The sequence below is a fragment of the Hermetia illucens genome, chromosome 3 (assembly GCF_905115235.1).
Source record: "Hermetia illucens chromosome 3, iHerIll2.2.curated.20191125, whole genome shotgun sequence".
NCBI classification, from domain to species: domain Eukaryota; kingdom Metazoa; phylum Arthropoda; class Insecta; order Diptera; family Stratiomyidae; genus Hermetia; species Hermetia illucens.
In genome coordinates, this window is record NC_051851.1 from 36,627,918 (window position 1) to 36,655,193 (window position 27,276).

At 42.2% G+C, this 27,276-nt stretch overlaps 1 protein-coding gene across 1 annotated transcript in view; it reads left to right on the forward strand.

Moving 5' to 3' along the window:
* The first annotated feature begins 3,352 nt into the window (after positions 1 to 3,352).
* LOC119652984 overlaps positions 3,353 to 27,276 on the forward strand; it is a 49,042-nt gene continuing 25,118 nt past the window's right edge. The window contains exon 1 of the mRNA XM_038057406.1: positions 3,353 to 3,606. Within this exon, the coding sequence (XP_037913334.1) occupies positions 3,471 to 3,606 (136 nt within the window). The 5' untranslated portion in view covers positions 3,353 to 3,470. The remainder of the gene's footprint in view (positions 3,607 to 27,276) is intronic.

Here is a 27,276-nt window from a genome sequence, read left to right on the forward strand (position 1 = left end):
TTTTTTTTAACCTAATAACTAATATTTAATTAACTTTTAATAAAATTAAAATTATAATGCCCCCTTAACTACTTCCCTTATTAACTGGAATAAGCTAGATGAATAACTGCCCACATCGGTGTTCAACAACCTGGCGTTACCTGGTTTAAATATTTCCAGACTTTCTGCGGCATCTAGTTTGTGGACTACTATGTGCTTTGCGACTGCAGACTTAACATACCGTAATGGGTTTTTGTCGCTATCTCCGCTTCTTTGGTATGTTCCTCAAATCGTGTTTTTACCAATTGCCAAGTCTACCCTATATATATACAGGTGCATTCCAGGCATGTGATTTTATATGATAGATCCCGCTCTCTTTCTCCTTGGATTTTGGGTCCTTTACGCTCCTAAGTCGCGTTTTAAGTTGCGCATGTTCGCTTGTTGGGACAGCCTCTATTTTAAATCCTTTAAGCGCATTTCTAATCCTATGCCACAACGAGGTGTATGTAATGCTCGATCTCACTGTTGTCTTATCATTGATGCCTGGCGACGTCGTCAATTGTTTCCTATTATTGACAGCCTGTTTCTTCCTTATTATAGCGTCTATAATGTCGGTGCTGTACCCGTTCTTTTTCACGGTGTCTTTTATATAAGACAGTTCCTTGATATATCTCGATCTGGTTAGGGAGGTCTTTAGCATCCTATGTGCCATATTGTAGAAGACCGTGAATTTATGCTGGTATGAATGGAAAGAGCTGCTAGGAATTACTCGTTGGTTGTGGGCTCCCTGAATATATCGAACTCGAGGTCCTCCGCGTTTCTAATTATTTTGATGTCTAGGAATGGTGTTTCTCCCATTTGTTCAGTGTCCATGGTGAATATAATGTTTTTATTGGGCTGATTGATTTTTTCTAGCAATCCATTCAACAGCGATTTGTCCACGATGGGTAATACATCATCAACATGTCTAACCCAAAAAGTGGGCATTATCCCACGCTGTTTCATTTGTTGCTCTAGACCTGCCAAAAACATTTCGCTTAGTAAAGGAGAGAGTGGGTTACCCATTGCCGTGCATGCGGTGGTTTTGTATTCGGGAAGGTGAAATAGTTGTCACTCATACATATTGACGCTAGCTTTGTATATTGGCGATCCTCCCTCTTTTCCTTGGTGCAGGTGCGGTGCTTGTTGAGCCACGTTTCGAAGTTGTATAGGGCCCGTTTGACGGGTATACTTGGAAGAAGTGCTTCCATATCAAACGAAACTAGGATTTCATATTGTCTAATTTTAGCGTCCTTCAGCTTCTCGACCACCTGGAAGCTGTTTTTTACGGCATATTTGCTATGATAGTAACCAATAGCGTTGATTTCTTGTAGTGACAATTTCGCTATATTCTAGGGGGGAATTAGTGTCCGCGATAATTTCCCGTGTTTCGTTGCCATTTCTATGTACCTTGGGTTGTACCTGAACCTCGGCAAAAAGGGTTAGGCATGCGTAATGCGGCTATGTGCTTGACAAGGTCAACACATTCCCTGAGTGTTTTCTTCACTTTTTTGATCGACTTTGGTAGAGCAATTGTTCTTAGTTTGAAGAAGTTGCCGTTATTTAGTTTCTGGAGTGCCAAGTCTTCGTGGGTCGTTCGGTCTAGTATTACCAGTTTGTTACCTTTATCTGGTTTCTGATATAGTTTTTTAATGATCCGCTCTTCCTTATTGTGTTGTTTATTTGTCCCTTTGCTGTATTGGTGAGTAATATTTTAACGAGAGTCCTTGCCTTCTCTCGATCATCCTTTTCCAGGAACCTAATAGCTCCCTCGACGTCTATAATCGTATCTTCGACGTTCATCTTCAAATCCGTTTTTCCGGTGTAGATATCTATTCTTGCAAATACCGTTCCTTTCATCAGTGCTAACAAATCCAACTTGTTAGCACTGATGAAGGGAGCAAGTGGTTCCCGAAATATCGGAATTTGCAAGAATAAATATCTACACCAACGAAAAAGAAACAACAATTTTTTTATTGTTTCAGATACAAAGTCTGCTTTGTATTCTGGTGACTTATTTTCTGTCCTATATGCTCCGGTCGTGCTCCGGTGCGAAAGTATCTCCTTCTTTCGATCTTGCTTGCATTCGTCTGCTCGGTGAAGTTTGAAAAGTGGAATATGGTGCGCTGACATCTCATGCGTTAATTTTAAATGGGTATGATTTGCCGAGAGAGTGATCCTATCCAATTTTGAGAACTTTGATTTAATGCTCTCTTTGATGAGGACTCTTTCGAGTGTTTTAGTATGTTTGTCGGTATTTCTGTTGGGGAGTCCTGTCTTGATGGAAACATGGGTGTGGCAGAGCTGTAGGAATTTAATATCCTGGCTCAGGCCGGCGAGTTGCTTTTTGTACTTAAATAAGGTGTTGAAGGTGGAACCTGACTTGGATGTAGTTTTATAAGTTTTATAAAAATAGTTCCTTCGTTTACTATAGTTCTTTTTAAATAAAACTATTAAAAGGACATGTTTTTATTTAAAGGTAGCAAACACGTGTTTCCTCTTGTTCCTTGTTGAAGATTTGTTTCGACTTATTCATTACGAAGTCCCGAAGTTTAATATTGAGATCTTATAATTGCTTCATAGGTTAGATGATGATTTTAGAGCCTCCTGACTCAATCCGGACCATGCCTATAACCCAAGAAATTGATCTAGACAAGCCGACCCCTTTTATGACAAAGATTAAAACGAAAAGAGAACATCATAACTTATACCAAATACCTGCAAAATAATGTCAATTTCGGTGTGATCTGATCATTGCTCCTAGGGATATTTCTTTCGTTTCAACGCATTTCCTAATCAAAGCTTTCTATGTTCATATAGTTCCTCAATATACTACAACATTTTCCGCCTTAATATCTATATATCATCGTATTATCGTGTAGAAAAGATATTCACTCCAGAGGATTTTGATTGTTACCTAACATGAATAAAAGCCTGTGTGGATCACTGACCAATTTCGCCGTATTATATGGCCCTTGGGTCCCGACTGGCATTTTACATGCATTTTAATTCTAAAATCACGTTTTAGATCTTCACTTCACATCTAAAATGAAGAGGCTTTTAGCAACCATATATCTACAACATTGCTGGTTATGTCTATTGCAAGTTGAATTGGTGATAACGTAACAGATCATATAATCACATTGGGCCAATAAAATTATGCTTGTAACCTAACACCCCACACCTCATATCAGCGATCTCAGTCTGACCCACATTACCAGCTGAAGGCAATTTTGAAGTGCATATGGGAAAGTTTTCGTGTTCGCTGTGAATGAGAGTCAGTCGATCGTTATTAGCATTTAATTTATAACCAGTGAAGATAATTTATTGAGATTGTGATTAAAGTTACTTCTAAAAGTAAAACGACTGTTATAAAAAAAATGCCGTTGGAACAGCGCGTGTGACGTAAGGTTCCAGAACCTTTTTTGAAGTGTTAATGTGGTTCAAGGAAAATGAAGTTTGCAGCCGTCTATTTCATTGGGGTATCCTTGTTTATGTCTATACCCCCAGAGGGTGAGGGTGCGCGATTGAAACTTCGGAGGACAAAATCTCGTAGTTATAAGAAATCAGTGTGGTTTAACGATTGCGGTGAGTACCCTACGTAATGCCCATGTAACATGCTTACATTCGCAACTACTAAATTGAGTAAGCGTGGAGTCGATAAAACCTAGTCTTGTTGCCTTCATCATCTCAAGTTTATAATTGTGTGAATGGTTGATGAACTAACTGCAGCTATGCAATTTTTTTCATTCTGAAATCCTCTCCAACAAATGCGTAAGGATTTAATTTATCAATGATTTTTATAAAAGAAGTTTCGCTGTCACCCATTGGTGACTGCTGAATCTGAATGTTCATAACAGACAGACTGCAGTGCCTGGACCTCACGGCAAACAGAACTTCCAAGAATGACTAAACATTTGAAATGGTTATGAAAAGTGCAAACGACACTCTAGTGAAAAACAGCCTATTTATTATTCAAGGGCACATATTAGGACTTGAGTTTTTCGACATGACATGTGACAGCCTTTCGTGTCCCTTGCTTATTATGACACTATTGTATCCGGGGCTGAAAACTTTTCAGGACTGACTCTGACTCTTTGTTGTTGCAAAATTTACTTTTAGGCTAAAAACTACATAAACTGCATACTCGTATGTAGGGTCTACATATCCCTTGATTGAAACCTGACAAGTACCGTAATGCTAGATTTAAAAAAAATTGAGGGGTCTGCCAATATTGGTACTCAAACCGAGATGATCATTCTGATCTTCATAAAAATACTATCATATATACACCAATGATACCGCTGGCTGATGTTGCCGCCCATATACTCACCCTGGATTACTGGTAAGGGTTTTTATCATAGTAGTTGAATATCGTGTCGGTTTCATATTAACGCCTGCGGCTTTTCTTTTGAGTGGAAGCATACCTCCTCTGAGAAAACGATGATATTGAAGCTCTTAAACCTTAATTTAAATTCCTGGAATTGCAAATGTAAATCCTTGGAAGAAATGCGATTAAGATATGTTCTGGGCACTTTTGAAATACTTGAAGACTGCTTTTGAATAGAGAGTCGAGAATGTTTTCAGATGGGTATTAGTAAGCACGCTATATACGTAGCCAAAGGTGAACTTTTTGCCTCGAACTTTTGTTTTCAGTTTCTATTAGTTTGAAATGTTTCTATTTATATTGTACTGATTACAAAATTATGAACGTAAAAGATACATTATATCTTGAAAGATGAATATAGGTACCGAACTATATCAGCGAAAATGAGCTAAATTTACCTGGCCTTGATAAAATAACCTTTTTTAGCCGCTTCTATGATGTCTTGCAGACGTCCAATGGTATTTTTTATTTTTCATATGCTCTCGGAAAAATTTGTAAAGTTCGAATGCTTTAAAACAACAATTGCAATGTATCAAATGATGGTTTCCCCCTTTTCTTGAGAGACGATGGCGACTACTTCCAACTGATCAGTGTATCTTCTAGTTCAGATTTATCAAAAATTTGCGCAAACCTTTCATGGATCAATCTCAATATTTTCTTGCCATTTTCGATGTTCAGACCAATTTTGGCAAGTGAGTTTTCATCAGCGGGAATGCCTGTCCAAATCATCAACCGGTGCAACCGCATATCAATCGCAGAAATTCACATTTCGGACGTGATCATGGGATGTTACGCCACTAATCCAACGTAACATTTTCGTCTCTATTACCGCGAGGTGCCGTTCATTAGCAAAATTTTGTATTTGAGACATTCGCTGATACGCCGTTCGCCAACGGCACTATTTGTGGCACGCCATTTTATCCAAATTACGCTGATGCATATAGCAATTTCATAATGGAGTTCTCCCTTGACTGATATCATTGATCCAATATATTTAAATCGTTTAGTTGTCACTAGGCCGCTGCCCTGACAGTGATAGTGCCTGTTTCGTAGGGGTCGGTTCTCAAAAATTATGTTTATTTAGATTTGATCTCAGACCGTTCTGCCTGAGACATTATATTATATTCCACTTCGTTGGTTGTTGGTTGTTGTGCCAATTTGGTCATGTTAAGATGACACACATTCCCTAGCAAGAAACCTAACTTTTAGTAAATAGTGAAATGTCTTACCTTTGTTTGAATCGCCATCACCACCCAGAGAGTGTTAGGCAATAGGAAAAAATAAATCAATAACAAGTCGGGAAACCGGAAGTTAGGCGCTTCAGGTATGAACGGTTTTGTGTATTCCTTTCATAAAAACATCCCCCCCCCCCCAGCACCTAATGTATATACATATATTATGTTAGAATATACGGTTCGGTAGGGTCTGGGAATAGCTGTGAAAGAAATGACCTTTTCCCAGTCCCCGGTCTCCCCCCATGCGAATTAAATGTCAAAACTGAGCATCTTAAGAATGACAGGTTGTACTCATGTGTAAATAATCCCCCGGAGTAGAAAACGAAAACAATACTTATATCATTATAAAGCACTCTACCAGAAAGAATGGTCGATCAACAGAAATGAGTGACGATGAACAGTAGAGGTGGGAGTAGATGACGTGTAGATACAGGGCACCCGTTATACCTTATTTGCTGCCCACCAAAAAAACCAAAAAGGGACTAACGGTAACGTTGCTTCCAGGGCATAGGTGAGGCAGCATTTGAAGAGTTGCCTCTGCTCTGGACGAAACTGTTAGCCCTTTTTTGGTTTTTTTTTTGTTTTTGAATGATAGGGTGGTATGCCCCAAACCAGGGATCCATGGACCAAAAAATTTGGGAGTAAGTTGCTCCCCATTTGGTCCGGTCCAACATCATGTGGATGTGGACTTAGGATCCCCCATATCCTAAACAATAACACGAATGTGGATATTCTGACAGCCACAACTAAACCACAATACACGAGAGAATGTAGTTAGAGTAACGACATATTAGCGCACAGTTAAGACGCAATCTCTCTCTCATTAATTTGAGATACAATTTCCGGGGATGCTGGAGATGCACAGAGCCTGGGAATGCCTGGTCTATGCAGAGGATTTATATAAAAAAATGTTATATACGGTCTTTAGAATTCATGCCGAACTTCAGCGGAGATTTTAGCCTGATGGCCCTGAATATTGTCCGCAGTGCGGTGTGATGTTGTTGATGCTGCCACCCATGGCTCCAAGTAGCTTAAGTTACGCTTAGAATTAAGGAAAGAAATAGAGTCATTTCTTTTCTTAATTCAAGTCAAGTTCCAAGGACTTGGCGAGTCGAAGTAGTTGTTAAGCTCCGCGAAAGTGATTTCAGAAATGTTAGTACTACGTGTAATACCGGAGGTAATGCGGAATAGAATATCCGTCCATCCAGTAATTACCGAGTTTGAAAAACGAATACATATCATGGAAGATTCAGCGTTGTTGCAGGGAAGGGAGATTGATAGTGCGAAGCCGGGAGGGATAGTCCATACGTGGGAAATTCTTTTTAAAAAAGGATAATCGTGAATTTGTGTTCTATAACTTCAAGAGCACATAGCCACTGTTACGAAAGGGAAACCAAAGCAGAGCAATATTCAAAGATATTTCTAACAGGGGAGTTGAAAAGTGTTTAGGAGAACTGGATTGAGGTAAAGTCGTAGGAGAAACGTAGGATAAAATCAGATATTTTGGAAGCAGGATTAATGATATCAATGAAGTTGGAATCGAAGTGAAATTTTGCATCGAAGATTACACCCAAGTTTTGAAAGGAGTTCAGTAGTGAGAGGGGTTATCCGCCAAAAGATAGTAGGAAAAGGATGTTGGCGAGGGTTTAAGCCAGTAACACATTTAGTGGTATTTACTGACATTTATTGCCAGCGCAGGACAGCACGGAGAAAAAACAGAGGCAAATAATTAAAGGTCGCCGTCGTAAAACAATCACGGCAGACGAAGTGATAGAGGAAAGATCATTATTAAAAAATTGGAATTGTAGATACCCAATATAAAGGCTTAGGAAGGAGAGAAAGAATGGGATGAGTAATTATGAAAAACAAACTTTGCTGTAACGGTTTCTTAGGTAAGGGGAGAGCCCTGAGATGATTCAGAGGTTGACTTGAGTAGAGAGAGCTTGGAGAGAAAAATATTATGACATCGAAACCTTTAAAAAAGTCGCTGTAAATATAACAGCATGTACTTTCCGCCGCGAATTAAGGCATTTAGCAACGAAGTTGGTAAAGTCGAGAAGGTGGAAAGCATTAGACTTTCATGTTTTTTGTTCGCTGATGGTTTTGATCGCACGGTAGAGGCGACCTTATCAGACGCTTCCTCATGTCTTTGCCCTGCGGAGTAACGTGATCGAAAGCGGCTATGGATGCTGTTTGCTCCATCTATATCAATCAGAATCCGCCAAGGGCATGATTTGTATTAAACAGAATCGCTGGGTTTGTTGCCTTTTCTTATTTTAGACAGCTACAGTTACGAGGCAGCGTTTGACGAGATTTGAGTGCAAAACTACCCCATTTGTACGTAGCCCGTTATGTATATGCATTTCGCATGTCAGACTGCTCACTTCAAATTTACACAGTAAAGTCAATTTTGAGCTACTGTAACTTTGTTAGTAATAATATGATTTTGATCAAACTTGAGGATAATATTCCCATATTATATTTTATACTACTACTAACTTTTATAACTCTGGGATACCATTAAGGGATATCGATATGGAGAGTATTTTGAGTCCTGGGCACCATATAGAGGCAGCTTCATGATTTTTTCAGATTTTTCGGTTGTGTAATTTCTGAGAATGGGTCCGTTAAAGAAATCATCACTTTCCACCCCTCTGACTCCCCGCCTTTCTAACTAATGCTAGAACTAAGACTGCCTTTGAAAAGTACTAATCGAGGCCTTTCATTTGATACCCAATATAACTATATTATATATATAAAATGTTTATACGCCCCTTTTGCATATATCGGGATCCCCCTAAATCTCAGCGTAGAAGGATATTACTCACTGCATGTCTGGGCGTTCACAGTTTCCACCTTCTCACAAAATTTCATGTCAATCGGTATAGCCGTTTCTGAGAAAAGTGCGTGTGACAGAGAGACAGACAGATAGACATAAAGACAGACAGAATGCTTGAAGGCCAGAAAGCGGATTCAACGCCGAAAAAACATGCCAGAGTATGAGCAACGGTACCTCGAATATAAACAGGCACGAAAAAAGTTGCAGTGGGCCATCACGAAAAGTAAAAATTATTGCTTCAAGCGACTCTGTGATGAGGCAGACTCTGATCCATGGGGAGGAGCATACAAGTGCGTTATGTCAGCAATAAAAGGCAAAAGGTCCCCTGTAATTATGTGCCCTAGATTAAACAAACAATCAATCTTCCCAATGATACCAATGAGCGCCGAATACATACCTCCAGTAACCACAGACGTAGTCTTGGACACAGTGAAAAGGGTCCGGGATGGCGCAGCCCCCGGCATTGATCGAATCCCCAACAAGGCGCTGAAATTGGTAATGACAATGGCACCAAGCATGTTTGCACGGGTATTTGCAGATTGCCTAAAAGAAGGATCGTTCCCCGCAAAGTGGAAAATACAAAAGCTAGTATTGATCTCGAAGACAGGTAAGCCGATAGGTGAACCTACATCCTACAGACCTATCTGTCTTCTGAATACAATAGGCAAGGTCCTCGAGCGGATAATCTATAACCAGCTATATCCATCAATTGATAGTGGCGGTTATTTATTAAATAGACAGTTTGGCTTCCGGAAGGCTCGGTCAGCGGTTAATGCTACCAAACTGGTTTTTGAGCTACCCAGAAAAACCTACGACAAAGGAGAATACTGCGCACTGGTGACTCTTGACATGAAGAACGCGTTCAATTTTGCCAGATGTAACCATATCATCGAATCGCGACACAAACACTAAAATACATATTAAATATAATCTTCGATTACTTCCGACAGCGGAAGCTACTTTATGATACGGACGAAGGGTCGAAGATGTATGTAATAACGGCAGGAGTGCCGCAGGGGCATAATGGCGTTTTACGGCTTCCAGTAGCTAACCAAGCCGTTGTCGTCGGATTCGCAGATAACGTTGGAGTGGTAATGGGTAGAAAACGGCGACTATCGGCTCAGCACTGAAAAGGATGCTTCCAAATGTAGGCGGCCCGAAGCACAGTCGACGTTACTTTTATCGCGAGTCGTCAGCTCTATACTTTTATACGCGGCGCCAGTGTGGGCGTCGGCGATAAAAATCGGAGAAAATCGCAGACAGCTTCAAGCTCCATATCGATTAAGCACTCTCCGAACGAGTTGCGCCTACCGAACAACATCTTATGAGGCAGCATGCGTGATTTCGAGGATGATCCCGGTAGATATTCTAACCGATGAGGCAAGTCGTCTGTACGAGAATCAGAAAGCGAGCCTAAACAGGCAAAGTGAGCATATGGCAAACAGGATGGGACCAGGCGGAGAATGGCCGATGGACACACAGGCTTATCTCAGACATAAGCATGTGGACTATGCGGAACCACGATGAGACAAGCTACGATCTAACTCAGTTCTTTACCGGACACGGTGGATACAGGAGTTACCTCTATAGGTTCGGTCTAGATGAATCACCCGATTGTCCTACGTGTGAAGGTACAGTCGACAATACAGAACACGTTTTCTTCGCCTGCCCCACATTTCAAAGCTCAAGGAACTGAATACCCGTTTAACGGTGGAAAATCTGATAAGGTATATGGTGCAATCAAATACAGCATGGCACGCGGTAGTTGCACTGGTGAAACGGATCCACCAGCAACTAAAAGCAACAGAGGCGCAGCGGAGACATAGAAGGGAAGCTACTGCAATTAACGCCACGCAAAGCGGTAGCAGCTCGTTTGGAGTGAACAGCTAAGAACTGAATAGCCCCGCGAAGCAATACCGAAACGGTGATCCCACGGAGAGAGTGTGGAGAAAATATGGCAGGTTTTAGTCCGTAAGAGTCCGGTATGCGTGTCCTAGATTCCAGATGCCTATCTATGATGGATTTCCCCCAGCCAAAAAAAAGACAGCAAACAAAACCTTAAAAATGTTTGAAAGTATTAAGTGTACGTCCAAGAAAAAGAGTGTTCCGTGCACCAGAAGGAAGGAGTGAGTTGCTTTGAAAATAAGTGCAACCAGACATCCAGCAGATGGCGAGTTAACGACCACTCTATCCCCAAACAACATAGCAGTAGATCGATGTTTCACAAAACCATGTTGTTCTCACTATGAGGACACTGAAGGGTGCGGTTGGTATTTTGGACCAAGAGAGAAGTAGAGAAATATGTACGGTAGTAGTTCAGAGCTAGAGAAGGGTCTCCGCTTGTGAGGAAAAGGATAATAAGGGCCTCTTTCCATCGTATTGTGGACGCCACAAATTGTAGTGTAACAGGAGGAGCTACAGTAATGATCATTTTGGCGCCAAAACATTGAACTTTCACGATTGGAGGTTTTAACCCCGACTGCTCAACACGGGGGGTGTCTTGATAATTTCCTCAGTGAGGATTTGCAGGATGACAAAATTCTTGTTCATTCTTCACCTACCCCCTGAGACAACCGGACCTAGAACTGGTTACGGTGGAGTTATTATTATTATTTCAAATTGCTGGAAAGTAGTAACTAATATATAATTTAGTTCAGGTTCAGAGACAATTCATGAGATGATATCTCATCTTCGCCCTTCCAGCCCCATGAGTAAAAGTGGCCCCCAGATGGTTGCTGCTCATTTATATTCATTTGCAGCACGAAAAAAGTTGGGGAATTATATTTGAATTAATTTTCTCAGTTTAATGTGCATATATATCTATGTCGCACTATACAGTTTTAAACTTGGGTTTTCTACGATTTAAAGTAGCCGTGTCCACTGTATATTGTACATGGTATAAAGCGATTTGTTTTGTTCCAATTATTCTTATAAAAATCGAAAGAATGAATATGATTTGGTATATGGTGCAGTTTACCCTGTGTTAATTTTTTTGTTAAACCATGGTTTGTTTTAGTGGAAACAAATATTTCCGATATGTTTTTGACCAACTATTTAAGCGCCAAAAAAAAAAAGAATCTTTTTTCGAAGTTCGAACACTTTTGTCAAGAACCATCGAATGATAAATGAAGATGATGAAATGCCTGAAGATCTGAAAAGTTTGGTTTACTAAATGCGAGTTCAGTTTTGGAAATTTCCCAATTCCCTTTCATTAAGACAATAACTGGTTTTCCGCAGAAGAATTATCAACAAAGTTGAGAAGTTAGAAGATAATGTTTCCTCTGTTTATACAAAAACTCTTAATTTGCCATTCCGACGCATTTTGAGGAATTTCCGTCCGGTATATCCATTCAATGCTGCGCTGACTGGCACAAAATTCGCGCTAGTTGTACCCAGTACTGGCATGATCACATACATATTCCAGAACGTTTTTCGCTAAAAAATGGTAACCATATCATACGTTTATTCCCTAACTCAGTGCAATCATGATAAATACGAATTCGCGATATCGCTAGAAGTGATTTGGTGTTTTTTAGAACTGCAATTACCGCAATTCTCCTAGAAAATAACCCAAGCGAGAATATCTAAAAAATCCTGGTCGGTAATAGTAACCTGTGAAATTGGTGGTTTTGCGAACTCCACCTTCAAGATGTGTAAAGCATCACACGAACAACCTAATATATTGTGTTTATAAAGACGCAATTAACTTTAATAAGACAGGGGAATTTTATATATTCTCCATGATTCATTCAATTAAGTTACCCAGTTTCGACTTAACTGTTCTTCTACGCCTCTCATTTGCGCGGAACTTTTCTAATTATTGGCCTTTTATGGGTAATTTCTAATGAGCGCCATTCAAAAAACTCCATATTTAAGTACTCAATTTTCTAGCCGTCACCCTTGCTGATGAAATGCTTATTTCGAGAGGCCGTGAAAAAACTAGAAAAAAATGAATTTTTATTGGATAATTGTCTACGATAACAATATGAAAAACAGGATACTAAAAATATCTTAAATTTCCCCACACTGCATTCTGCACCCCATTTATGATTTCGAGGAAAAAACCCACAACTAAAGAAACATTATCTCCCGCGCTTACCTCAACCAGATGTCGCTTGATTAAAATACAACCGAGTCTAAATTATTCATAATCGAAAGTCAACAACGTAATTCCCTAATAAATAACAATTCATAAAACTCCCTGCGAAACCACCCAATATTTGCAAACATTCACGCTTGAATGTGAAAGAATTATGTTATCTGACACCCCAATCAGAACATGATTTACGATGCAACCATTCAAACGATTTAATTTTAGCCCCTAATTGATTGATTTTTTTTCGCGGCGGCTACCGAATGCTATATATTTATTGTCCTGTTCTTATCTAAGATGCATTTTCGTATTTTGGAAATTTCTGTGACGCTATTTTCCTGAGATCTGATATGTACATGGGTGAACGTGTTGGGTACGTGATAAGTTCGTAATTGAGTGATTCAGGTCATGTGAGAAAGCGCCTACCCAAATTTTAGATAGGATTTACAAGCCTGATGCTATCACCTTTACGATAGTTCACTATGTGTGTATAAACAAGGATTCTGTTAGTCAGAAATCCAGTGAGATTGCCGCATGCTGTAAACCCAATCGTTTTTGGGAGCAATAGATAAACCCCAATCCGATTGGAGGTGATAAGTTTTAAAACCTCTGTGGACCCCACTGGTCGAAATCCAATGTTCACTTGGAGATATTGGAAGGTAAAAAGAACGTACGTAGAATGATGAGAATGCGATCACGCGGAATAATCTTTGGCTTTTCTAAAGATAACCCTGTTCCTGAACGACTTTTATTTAAAGTATAATAGAACTAATTATTAATAGTATGTATATCAGAATGTTGCCAAATTTCACTATAAAAGTTTTCGTAGTTGCTTCAGCTCTTCAAGACTGGACACCTGAAGCACAACAACTAAATAACTAAGCGAAAATACGAGTATCAATTGAAGAGATCACTCACAAGATTGCTGAGATATACGAATGTGAATGACTACGAAAGCCTGAATCTAAGCTCATGTGGTTATTGGAGAGCGAAGGAGGCAGACCAAGACTCTTCTTTTTTCTTCAGCCTTTGTCCCGTTCACAAGCGGGGTCGGCTCGTCGTGGTCGGCTGTGACATTTGACTCTATCGAATGCCTGATCTAGGTGCAATTTCGAGGCTTTTAAATTCCCATCCAGCGTACCAAGCCACCGTTGTTTCGACCTGCCTTTTGGTCGTTTACCATCGACTTCGATGTTCAGACCAATCTTGGCAAGTGAATTCTCGTTAGCACGAATTGCCTGACCATACCATCGAAGACGCCTCTCTCGCAATTTTTCCACGATCGGTGCAACCCCATAACCATCGCGGATATCCTCATTACGGATGTGATCAAAACGTGTCACGCCACCAGTCCAATGCAACACCTTCGTCTCTATTACCACAAGACGCCGTTCATTGTCTTTTATAGTTGGCCAACACTCAGAACCATAGAGAGCGACAGGACGGACGACATTGCGGTAAATTTTAGATCTGAAACATTTGTTGTTACGTCGACCACAAAGAACACCAGTTGGGGAACGCCCCATCATCCAGTTTTTGTTAATGAGTGAAGCAATTTCATAACGCAGTTCTCCATTGGCTGATAGCATTGACCCGAGATATTTAAATCGCTTAGTTCTGGGCAGGTTATTGCCACTCACAGTGGTTGTACTAATTTCATGAGAAACATCATCATCATCAACGGCGCAACAACCGGTATCCGGTCTAGGCCTGATTTAATAAGGAACTCCAGACATCTCGGTTTTGCGCCGAGGTCCATCAATTCGATATCCCTAAAAGCTGTTTGGCGTTCTGACTTACGCCATCACTCCATCTTAGGCAGGGTCTGCCTCGTCTTCTTTTTCTACCATAGATATTGCCCTTATAGACTTTCCGGGTGGGATCATCCTCATCCATACGGATTAAGTGACCTGCCCACCGTAACCTATTGAGCCGGATTTTATCCACAACCGGACGGTCATGGTATCGCTCATAGATTTCGTCATTGTGTAGGCTACGGAATCGTCCATCCTCATGTAGAGGGCCAAAAATTCTTCAGAGGATCCTTCTCTCGAACGCGGCCAAGAGTTCGCGATTCTTCTTGCTAAGAACCCTCCGAGGAATACATGAGGACTGGTAAGATCATTGTCTTGTACGGTAAGAGCTTTGACCCTATGGTGAGACGTTTCGAGCGGACAAGTTTTTGTAAGCTGAAATAGGCTCTGTTGGCTGACAGCAACCGTGCGCGGATTTCATCATCGTAGTTGTTATCGGTTGTGATTTTCGACCCTAGATAGGAGAAATTGTCAACGGTCTCAAAGTTGTATTCTCCTATACTTCTTCTTCTTCGTGTTTGACCAGTGCGGTTTGATGTTGTTGGTTGATTCGTCTTCGGTGCCGACGTTGCCACCATATACAGGGTGCGGCAGCATAGCTTCCTTTTTTCAAAACTCAATAAAAACTATTGTATGCATCGGAAAATATTTATTTACTTTTTATTATGTAGGTACATGTCTAAAGTTTTTATTTACATTGTTTTGAAGATCAAATCTGTTAGGTGACGTCCTCCATTCTCCATACATTGCGTAAACCGATTTCTGGCGTTTGTCATGACTCTTGTTAGCATAGCAGGTGTTATGCTGCCAATTTCCCCGCCGTGGCGATCGCAACATTGGCGCTCTCACTGCTTCAATGTTCTCAGGTGATCTAACGGGCCGAGGGACTCTAGTTCTTCCTTTTGTCGCACTTGCAGTTTGTTTGAATGTAGTGACCCATGTAACAATTGATTTGCGGTCTGGGACGGGAGCCAACGGGGCTAAATTAAAGCGATTCCGAAATGCACGCTGTGTTGCAATAACCCAACATCCGCTTGAAAAGTAAACCTCAACGGCAAAGGCACGCTCCTCACTATTTCAACGCATGATGGCGACTGAACCATGTCGGGACAAAACTTTACAGTATCCCCTCTTGAACGAGACCACTAGCGCTCCGCTATGACAACAACTAACTGAGTGGCGCGCATTTTAAAAAAGGAAGTTATGCTGCCGCACCCTGTATTTTGTCTTGCCTTCATTGATGTGCAGCCCAAGATCTCGCGCCGATTATCGTCTGCTCGATCTGGATGAAGACAGTTTGTACGTCTCGGGTGGTTCTTCCCATGATGTCGATATCGTTAGCATAGGCCAGTAGTTGGTTGGACTTAAAGAGGAGCCTACCTTTTGCATTTACCTAAGCATCACGGATCATTTTCTCGAGGGCCAGGTAAAAGAGGACGCATGATAGAGCATCCCCTTGTCGTAGACCGTTGTTGATGTCGAATGGTCTTGAGAGTGATCCTGCTGCTTTTATCTGGCCTCGCACATTGGTCAGGGCCGCCTAGTCAGTCTTATTAATTTCGTCGGGATACCGAATTCTCTCATGGCCATGTATAGTTTTACCCTGGCCACGCTATCATAGGCGGCTTTAAAGTCGATGAACAGATGGTACAACTGTTGTCCATATTCCAACAGTTTTTCCATTGCTTGCCGCAGAGAGAAAATTTGATCTGTTGCTGATTTGCCTGGAGTGAAGCCTCTTTGGTATGGGCCAATGATGTTCTGGGCGTATGGGGCTATCCGGCCTAGTAAGATAGTGGAGAATATCTTATAGATGGTACTCAGCAACGTGATACCTCTATAATTGCTGCACTGTGTGATATCTCCCTTTTTATGTATGAGACAGATAATGCCTCGTTGCCAATCGTCAGGCATTGATTCGCTGTCCCATACCTTCAGCATAAGTTGATGAACTATTTGGTGTAACTGGTCGCGTCCATATTTAACCAATTCGGCTGTAATTCCATCGGCTCCTGGCGACTTATGATTTTTTAGCCGATGAATTGCACGGACTGTTTCTCCTAAACTTGGTGGTGGCAGTATTTGTCCGTCGTCTTTAGTTGGCGGGACCTCCAACTCGCCGATGTTCTGGTTGTTCAGTAGCTCATCAAAGTACTCAACCCATGGCTCTAATATGCCTATTCTGTTGGAAATCAGATTTCCCTCTTTGTCTCGCCAGGATGAGCATGGAGGTGTATAAGGCTTCATCCTGCTGGCTTGTTGGTAAAACTTCCGCGCCTGGTGCGGTTGCTCCCTGTACTTTTCTAGTTCACAGACTTGTTGGTTCTCCCAGGCTTCCTTTTTCCGTCTTTGAAGTTGCTTCTCCGCTCGACGGAGTTCGTGATAAGTCTCTGCGCGTGCCCGCGTTCTTTGAGAATGCAACATTACTCGGTATGCGGCATTCTTCCGTTCCGTTGCTAGCTTACATTCATCGTCAAACCAGCCGTTCCGACTCCTTTTACGGCTGGGGCCAAGTATATTTGTGGCCGTATCCATGATAACGTTCTTCAGGTGGTTGTGAAGATCATTTGTTGATGCTTCATCTCCAGGTCCTCTGTTGACTGCGGTTATTGCGGCATCCATTTCCCTCTTATAGGTGTCGCGGAGGGTTGTGTTGTGGATGGCTTCAGTGTTCACTCTCACCTGATTGTCAGAGGGGATTCTAGGTGGTATTGTTATTCGGGCTCGGAGCACCATGCCAACGAGAAAGTGGTCCGAGTCTATATTGGCCCCCCTATATGTTCCGACATTCATCAAGGCTGAGAGGTGGTGGCGTTCGATCAACACGTGGTCAATTTGGTTGAAAGTGGTCCCGTCTGGAGAGGCCCACGTATGTTTCTGGACCACTTTCCGCGCAAACCAGGTACTTCCAACAACCATTTCGTGTGACCCTGCCAATTGAATAGTCCGCAGTCCGTTATCATTTGTTTTTTCGTATAAGCTATGGGAGCCAACGTATCGCCTGAATACGGGCTCCTTCCCTACTTGGCTGTTAAAATCGTTATTCCGTTGTCGTTGCCGGGTCCGTCGTTTTAAAATCCGTCTTGTCCGAGGCTCCTGTTGTGGCTTCGTAACAAGTTGTTTTCCGTGAGAATCGTTTTCCAAAAACTTAGTTTTATTCAGGACAAGTTGCTCGAGATCATTTTTGCTATTAGATGCTAGGAAAACATAATTTGCATAGAGCAGTGTATCGGGCGCTGGACGTTGGATGTCCCGCGTGAACAAAGAGGAGTGGTGAAAGGGCGCCTCCTCGATGAATACCAATACAGACACGAAGCGGTTTTAATACACCCGCCGTTCAAAAATTTTCATGGTATGGGAAAGTAACCGGATCGGACGGTAATTTGAACATTCTGCTGGAGTATCTTTCTTTTTCCATATTGGAATTGTGTGGTATTTTCTTGCCAGTCAGATAGTGTTCTACTTTCCTGATATTGTTGCTTTATTGCTTCCTCGACTTCAGTTGCGCTGACTTGGAGTCTGTGTCTATTGTACGGTCCCATTGGAGTGCCTGAGCCGTTAAGCCGTATCCCCTCCCTTCCGGGATGGCTTGTTTTCTGGCCTTACCAGATGGTCGATTTCTTGCAAAGATGCGTCCTTATAAGTCCCTCACCGGGGGATACAATTCTAGCTTGTCGACTTATTTAACACCACAACCATCTCGAGTCCAGCGCCAATATTGAGCTTCGCACAATGTTGCAAATGGACCACACTCAACCACGAGATTCGCGTTTGCTCCAGATTCCTCCGAGACGGGTACGATCCTCCGTACGACAGCCTTTGGGGCTTATCTTTTAGATTGAGGAAACGCATCTCCGAGCTCTACATGGGCTCATTGCCGCCAACTTTGCTGTTGTGCCAATAGCCGAGCCTTTGGCAATGCTCGTTTCGCGTCGCTGACCTCGTCGGCGGTTTATCCAAGCCTTCGTGTCGCCCTTTTCCCCTTCTATTTCCTTATCTCCTATTTCATTTTCTTCATCTCCCATATAGTATTTCCCTTTGATCCTATTTTTCTTTTGCAAAGCATTTGTGGTTCAGAATTCAGTCCTGAACAATTTTCCCAGTATTGCGCCACGTTGCTGGCCTGTTTTGTAGTCGACAGGCACGAGGCAAGCTATTTCCCTGCATTCTGAATTGGATTGAAAAATCCAATTTTGATTTTCCTAAGCCTCTTTAAAAAGTTCAGATGCTAATTACATTGCCCCAGACTAAAAAGTTATAAGATTGAAACATTTAACTTCCCAGTCTTAAAGTGGAAGATTGTAATCGCACAGGAAATCCTTTGCCTACGATTTCTCCAGAGGTGAGCTTCGGATAATTATAAAATACACAGCCCTTTTATTTTATCATGGTTTTTTGGGCAATTTGGATTGAGATGCCCCAGCCCTCTAATGTTCCCGTTGTGTCGTGTGCAAGGCTCAAGGCACTGAAAGCTTTTTTGGTTTTCGGCACCTCCCTGCAAAAATTCTCAAATGCAGAAAAGAGCTTCTGCCCAACAAGGTCATCCGGCTGCACTAGACATGTTCCAAGTTCAGTCATGCTGGCATTTACCAGCCTCTGCCTTTCTTCATCGTAAGCCGGACATTCATATAGCACGTGAAATGCCGTTTCCTGTGCTTCGCAGTCGCAGTGACTGCTGTGCTGAGCTGGAATTGCCTTAACTTCCACTTGAAGTCACCAGGTCTTGCTAGGAATTGGCTTGTATAATGATTGGTTATCATCCAATTCACTTTCAGCCTCCTTGCAATGTCTGGGAAGAACAACCTTGTAATTTGCCCCTTTTCACTGTTGTCCCATTCCCTCTGCCATAGTCTAGTCATGGCTGCCTTCAGCTTGGTTTTCATGCTTAGGGAATGGTCTCCATTGAAGACATTGTCTTTCACGGAGAACCTGATCCCCGTCTTCAGCATATACAAATAGTGTTTCTCCATTACTGCCAGCCTTTTCGGCAGCTACCCCGCTAGAACGTAAAGGGCGCCAGTTGAAGTAGTCGGATATGCTCCCGTAACTGCGAGAAGCGCCATTCGTTGTGCTGACCTGATGGGCCCTGCGTATACTTCACTCGTATGCTGTGCCCATCCTATCGCCCCATAGGTTAAGATCGGCAGCGGTTTCCTAGTCCCCACTCGGAATTTGCAAGGCCGGCAAGCTGACTGAATACTTTTTTTGCTTTGCTAACGGTTTTAGCGATATGTCGCTTATGTCTCTTATATCCACTGATCTATAAGCCTAGGTACTTTAAATCTGTTACTATTTGAATCGGTTGAAGGCGGTCAAAGGGTAGTATAGGTCCCAGGGTGAAACTTGGATTGGTACCCACGATAGAGTATAAAACCTGGAAAACGCCTGCTGAACCACACCAACAGCTCTACTACGAAACCCTATCTCCACCTCCACGCGGTGACCGCTGGGAGTTCTTTCTTAACGAAAAGCTGCAGACGGAGAAGGATGAAACCGAGTCTCCCACCCCTAAAAACGGGACAAATTGTATCAACTGGTCCTCCAGGTCGGGGGTTGGGTAGGGCTGACAACCCTACACGGAAAACCGATGTTACGAAGCCACGAAAGGAGCCTCGGACAGGATGGATTTCAAAACGACGAGCCGGGCAAAGACAACGGATTAAAGGTTTGCGCATTTTTTCATGGAACGTGCGCTCCTTGTACAGACCGAATGCTGCTGAGCAATATAAGGCTGATGTAATAGCGTTGCAAGAGATGCGATGGACAGGGGCCGGTTTCCTGGAGAAGAGCCACTACACCATATATTATAGCGGCCATCCAGTAAACCATGTGCTCGGAGTAGGTTTCTTAGTTAGCCAAAAAATGAAACCTGCTGTTATCCGCTTTGAAAATATAAGCGAAAGGCTATGCACTCTCCGTTTGCGAGGCAAGTTTAGAAATATAAAGCTCATAAACGTTCACTCCCCTACAGAGGAGACTGCAGAGTCGGAGAAGGATACCTTCTGTCAGGCAGTTGAGCGGACCCTCGAAGCCTGTCCCAAGTATGATATCAAAATCATACTTGGAGATTTCAACAGTCAAGTAGGGACGGAGCCCGTATTCAGGTGATGTTTTGGCTCCCATAGCTTACATAGGGATACCAATGATAACGGACTGCGCATTATCCAGTTAGCAGCATCACACTAAATGGCTGTTAGAAGTACCTGGTTTACGCGGAAAGCGGTTCACAAATATACCTGGGCCTCTCCAGACGGGACCACTTTCAACCAAATTGACCACGTGCTGATTAAACGCCGCCACCTCTCAGCCTTGATGGATGTCAGAACATATAAGCGGGCCAATATAGACTCCGACCACTATCTCGTTGGCATGGTGCTCGATGAAAAGATGGTGTTGCCAATTGGCGATCGTTTTATCGTCGAGTGGAGGTGGTAGAGGCGTTTCTTTTCACGGACCTTCATTTCAACATCATCATTCCAAAGCCAAGTACTTCGGTTGATTAACCGTTTAGTTGGCTTTTTGACCCTGATGGTTGCACAGGTCGCTTTGTGGATCGTATTTTTAATTTGGGAAAAATTGCGAACTCTTGGCCGCGTTTGAAAGAAGAATCCTCCGAAGAATTTTTGGCCCCCTACATGAGGATGGACGATTCCGTAGCCTACACAATGACGAAATCTATGAGCGATACCATGACCGTCCGGTTGTGGATAAAATCCGGCTCAATAGGTTACGGTGGGCGGGTCACTTAATCCGTTTGGATGAGGATGATCCCACACGGAAAGTCTATAAGGGCAATATCTATGGTAGAAAAAGAAGACGATGCAGACCCTGCCTAAGATGGAGCGATGGCGTAGGTTAGGACGCCAGACAGCTATTAGGGATATCGAATTGGTGGACCTCGGCGCAGGCCTAAACCGGATACCGGTTGTTGCGCCGTTGATGATGATGATGATGATGATTTTTAATTTGGTTCCAGGATTCTTCCATATTCGTAATGTTTGGTAATCTTGTAAGCGAGATCATTTCTTCATTCTTCTCACCAAATTGCCACCATTTAATGCGTGGCGAGCCAGTGCGTTTCTCACACTGTTTTTTCGGTGGCTTAATTCACTGAATGGCAAACAAAGGCAATCACTTTGCCGTTAGTGAAGGTGGTAAAATATCGGCGTCTTACGAGAAAATAGTTGATTTGTGTTTTACTATTTCCTCTACATGACAATCGTTTGATGGACCATGCATTCATAACTACAAAATAATGGGTGTCCGCAAAATTGATTATACGCTCGTAATTCTCATTGCGTGCTCCAAACCCCTTTCTCTATGGCACCTGTGGTGCGTACTCGGTGAAGCAGTGAATAGTGCGATCAGCTTATATAATGGTGAGTTTCATCAGCCGGTCATCGAATCACTTGACTTCTTTAATGGCATCACGAAAACCCTCTGAGATTGCAATGCCAACACCATATTGAGTATGTGGACTACCAAAATAGAGAAGTTTATAGCCATTTTTATCGCGTTCGCATTCGAAGCCGCAGCTTTTGGCACCAGACCATCGGGTTTCTTGCGGAGTGCAGATGTCAATGTGCCTTTTTCGAAAAGCTCTTGCGGGTCTTTCGGTTTTTCAAGTTAGGGTGCCAACATTTAGCGGCTGAAGAAAGAGAAGACTACTAATTTAAGGGGAGTTTTACAGTCAATTATTAAAAATTGTATTAATATACTATTATTAACTTCATTTGAACAGATGTCGGCGGTCTGTGAGTGTGTGTGATTTTTCGGTTGAGTGGGTTCTGCGAGTGGGTCCGTAAAAGAAATGACCACTTTCAAGCTCCGCCCTCATTAGATATCAGAACTGACTGAAAAGTATCTTTTATTTGATACCTCACGTGACTATATTTGGTGATATAAAATTTACATCTCCCTTTTGCATGTATGGAGACCGTTCTTAAGTTTCACATAGCACGATTAACTCATTATATGCATGGACGTAGGCCGGGACGCCAGACAGCTTTTAGGGATCAATTGGTCGACCTCGGCGCAAAATCTGGGGTCTGGAGTTCCTTATTAAGGCGGGCCTAGACCTGATACCGGTTGTTGCGCGGTTGATGATGATGAAAATATAAAATGCTTTATATTTTTACTCACCGGAAATTCAACTTCTTTTAATTACTCGATATGTTACACCGAAAAATCTTCCATTACCTCAGATACATGCACAGCTTCTGGGGATTGTTTTATTTTTTATGATTTCTTGAAAAACAGGGGATCTCTTATCATTTTTACGGGCACTGTATACTTATGCAATATTGAGCTAATAATGCAAGTATTTTCAAACAATAGGAAAATTAATAATTTGACAAAGTTGCTATATTTTCCACGTTATCAAGCTCAGACTTAACAAAATCTTAAGAAAAGTTCCAATATAATTGCTATAACAGTATCTTTCGCAATAAGCTTTATAAATGTTGAAATAAATACCTGTCATAAATCTTTGAGCTCCTAATGACAGTGTCATGGAGTGTTATTGAGAATCTCCGTCTTTATAGATAATTATTCTTGGTCAAAACTTGATAAATATTTCTAAAATTAGAGTTATTAAATGTGAGTGATATTGGATAACAAAGCGTGACTTGGTTATCTAATTCTTGAGTTGATAAACAATCCTTTTCTAAGAGTTTGTGGACATTTATATTGCATATAATATTTTCCCAACTATACAGTTGCATATCCTTAATTACTGGACTCTACTAGTAGGAAGGGGGCAATGTGGGACTTTAACATACTAAAATTACCGCTGCATTCATTTGCGTTTCTGCGGAGCTGTCATCAAACATTACTTCATGAGGCATGTAGGAGTACTAAAAACTCAATACCCCTTCAATATTTTTATTTAGCGTTTGACAGGGTTCTAAGTCTGCATTCGATTTGATGACTGATCGGACCAGTTGGGGAGAACCTTTCTCGCACTTTTTTTTTGGTCCATTTTGGTCCCCGTTAGGTATCATCCCAGACACCGCATCTCCGATATCGTTCTGTAAACGCTTGCAACTGTTACGGCACTCCGGCAGTTCAACGATGCAAACAATCTTCTGTGATGCGAGCTCTCTACTAATCCTGCCCAGACAGATGACAAATACAACAAATGGAGGTAACCACTTCAACCAGTAGTTATCTTCATGGTTATTTTGTTCCACCAATTTTAGGTTTTACACAGGATATATTAAGAAATTTGTTGGAATGCTAGTCTTTCGTTTATTACTTTTATTACATATGAACACATTTTAAGGTTTTGTGTACTGTCTATCTGTCCGCCCGTCCATCAGCCTCTTTGTCATCTGTCACATACAGAAGAAACGGTTATTCCTATTGACCCGAAATTTGATGGAAAGGTAGGAGCTTGAATGCCCTCACATGCAATGGGTTACATCGTTCTACGTTGAGTTTAACGCTGGTGTAAAATTATTTTTCACCGAATATAGTCCAGTAAAATGTTCAAATTACCGTCTGATCTGGTTACTTTTTCATGCCATGAAGATTTTTCAACGCATTCTTGACAACCGTATTCGAGAAATCGTTGAAATAACCGTGAATCAAGTCAGATTTGTCAAGAACTGTGGAACTGCTGACGCAATACAGGCTGCACGGTTACTCTTGGTGAACCACCGTGAGAAGTATCGCTTTCTTTACATTGCATTTATGGATCTAGAGAAAGCGTTTGACCGTGTACCAAACGAACTCATCTGGTATGCTTTACGACAACACTTAGTGCCAGAAGAACTCGTGCGCTGGGTTCAATTGCTTTACCACGATCCGAAAACTCAAGTTCGAAGTGTGGCGACTGTATCAAAACCGCTTCGTGTTTCTGTTGGTGTTCACCAAGGAACCGCCCTCTCACCACTCCTCTTTGTTCTTGTTACGGACACCGTCACACAGGACATTCAAATCCAGCGCCCTATACACTGCGTAGTGCAGTTGATGTTTTCCTAGCATCTAATAGTAAAAATGATCTCGCATAACTTGTCCAAAAATGGAATGATCGCCTCATGCAACACGGTCTCACATTGAATCTGAATAAAACTGAATTTTAGACGATCGATCCTCATGAAACAGGCACAATAACTATCAGCGGCAGTTCAGAACTGATGCCCAGAACTGAGGGATTTAAATACCTCGGGTCAACTCAATCAGGCAATGGAGAACTGCGTTATGAAATTCCTTCAAGTATTAACGCAACCTGTAGCGGAACGCCCGCTACTGGTGTTCTTTGTGATCGACCTATCAACGAACGTCTCAAATCTAAAATTCACCACAATGTCGTCCATCCTGCCGCCTTCTATGGTTCTGAGTGATGACTAACTATAAAAGACAATGAACGGCGTCTTGCGATAATGGAGATGATGATGTTGCTTTGGACTAATGGCGTGACACGTTGTGATCACATCCGAAATGAGGATGTCTGCGATCGTTATGGGGTTGCACCGATCGTGGAAAAATTGCGAGAGAGGCGTCTTCGATGGTATGGTCACGTTATTCGCGCTAACGGGAAGTCTCTTGCCAAGATTGGTCTGAACATCGAAGTCGACAGTAAGCGACCAAAAGGCTGGCCGAAACAACGGTGGCTTGATGCGCTGGATGGATATTTAAAAGCCTCTAGCTTATTATTCCGAGTTTTCACAATCTCGGCAGATGCCGGATGATCCTACCTACTTAAAAACTAAAGGTGCGCTGGTGGTGGTGGCCGGTGATAGGTCAATGGGAGAATCCGTTGAGAACTCCCCGCAACATCGAGCACGTATGCAGATGGTGTACTTTTGCTTGGTTTGAATCAAACTATGTGAGAGTCCAAGGACATCAAGGAAAGAGTGAGGGATTTGAATACCTGTAGCTGACAAAATTATCGAAACTACAACCACCCATTCGAGACGCTAAATATCTTTGATTTCCGTAACCAGTGGTTCATAGTTCACCTTCTTCTCCACGTATTTCCGTTCAGCTGGGATAGCGACCACACCGTCCTGAATGGCAAACATGAATCCCTTCGTTTTAGCAAAGAGCTCCCCAGCACACAGCCATCTGTTCGACAAATGCAAATCGATAAATGGCTGCCAAAGATAATTCATTGTTTTCGATTTCCATTCATCGATCCGCCCTTGGTCTGACTTCACCCCACCCAGAGGATTGAAATATCGATCCTTCAAGTTAAGCGGAAAATGATGCATTCGAAATTTGGATATAGTACTCCGTATCCGCCGCTGGACGTTTTCCAGATCGGTCTTCGTTCACGACAATATTTCGAACACATAAGCCAGTGAAGGGGTAGCTAATACATTCAATGCACTTATCTTATTCTTCCCCGAGATGCGATTTCCGTACCAGCCTTAGATGACGCAGGACTTTGGACAGCAGAGCATCCTGCAGATCACCAACTCGAGCATCGGCTCCTTGCAGAATTTCTAGGTACTTATAGAAGTCTGTCCCGGTCATAGCTTCGATGTGGAGGTCACCAATGCTATGTCCGGCATGCGGCTCGTGATGACCTTTGCGGATGGCATGGATCCGACACTTGTCTAATTTAAATTCCACCCGAATACTACGGCGGAGCATGTCTATTATTCGCAACCGACTTCTAAGGTGGTCATCGGTACCAGCATGCAGTTTAATTTTGATAGACCAGTAGCTTACTCCAAACTACAATTTTTTTTTTTTCAGTGTGCATATATTTCGGGAGCAACTTACCCCCTTCATCAGTACAAAGTTAGCTTTGTAAGTTGCTCCCGAAATATATGCACACTGAAAAAAAAAAATTGTAGTTTGGAGTAAGCTACTGGTCTATCAATTTTAGGCTAGACTACAAATAGAAGACAACATCTAACCTCATACAGCTTAATGTTATCTAAGTACATCAAGTGTGTCAGCTCACACTTAGCACTAAGGTCATATTTGATTGCAAAACCATGCCCTCTGGCATCGTTCAATAGCCATTAAAAGGGGTTCAGTGCCATGCAAAACCAAAGGGGACTCAATGAATCCCCATGGAAGATACCTCTCCGTATATGGATAAGCTCTGAAGTATTAACACCCTCAGATTAACGTACTGATAAGACGGTGTGCCACCCTTCCATGACTGTCGCCAAGAACTTTATTAGTTTTGGGAAATCAATGTGATAAAGACTTAGGACATTGATTAATCAGCAACAACAACTTCAGAGTCGATAATGAGTTGCTCTTTGCAACCCCTTGCATCGACTCTGAAGCCCTTCTGTTTCTCGGATAGAATATTGTTGGTCTCGAGGTGCGCGGAAGGGTCACCATTAATAATGAACGTTATGAATTTGTAAAGGGTTGGTAAGCAAGTAATTGGTCTTTTGTCTGCGGGGTCCTGCACCGTATCCTTTTTTGGGACAAGGTAGGTAATTTCCGCAGTGCGGAAGGGTGGAAATTCCTCTGGCCGACTAATGACCCGATTTATATTATGTGCCAACTGGCTTTATATGCTGCTAAATTTCATATACCAGAAATTCTGCACCCGATCCAGACCAGGGCACCTCCAATTCCTCGAGCTGCTTACCGCTCGACGAAGTTCCTCTTCTGTAACATCCGAAAAATTCATACCAGGCGTATTGGCATGGCGGGTGCCTTCGGCGATGAACACCAAAGAATCTCCTTATCTCCCTGTTGGATATTTATCCCTTATAATAATAATAATGGCTGGCGTAGCAATCCAATTGGATCTGGACCTTGAAGTGTGTTAGAGCAGGATTTTAGTGCAAGTAGAGGCAATGTGGTCAGCATTGCGCTCCCCCGAGAATATTACCCTGATTTGATTCAGGTACTTATTCATAGGAGAATCGACTCACTGTCACCAGTGCGATTCGAACCGCGACTTTCCGTAT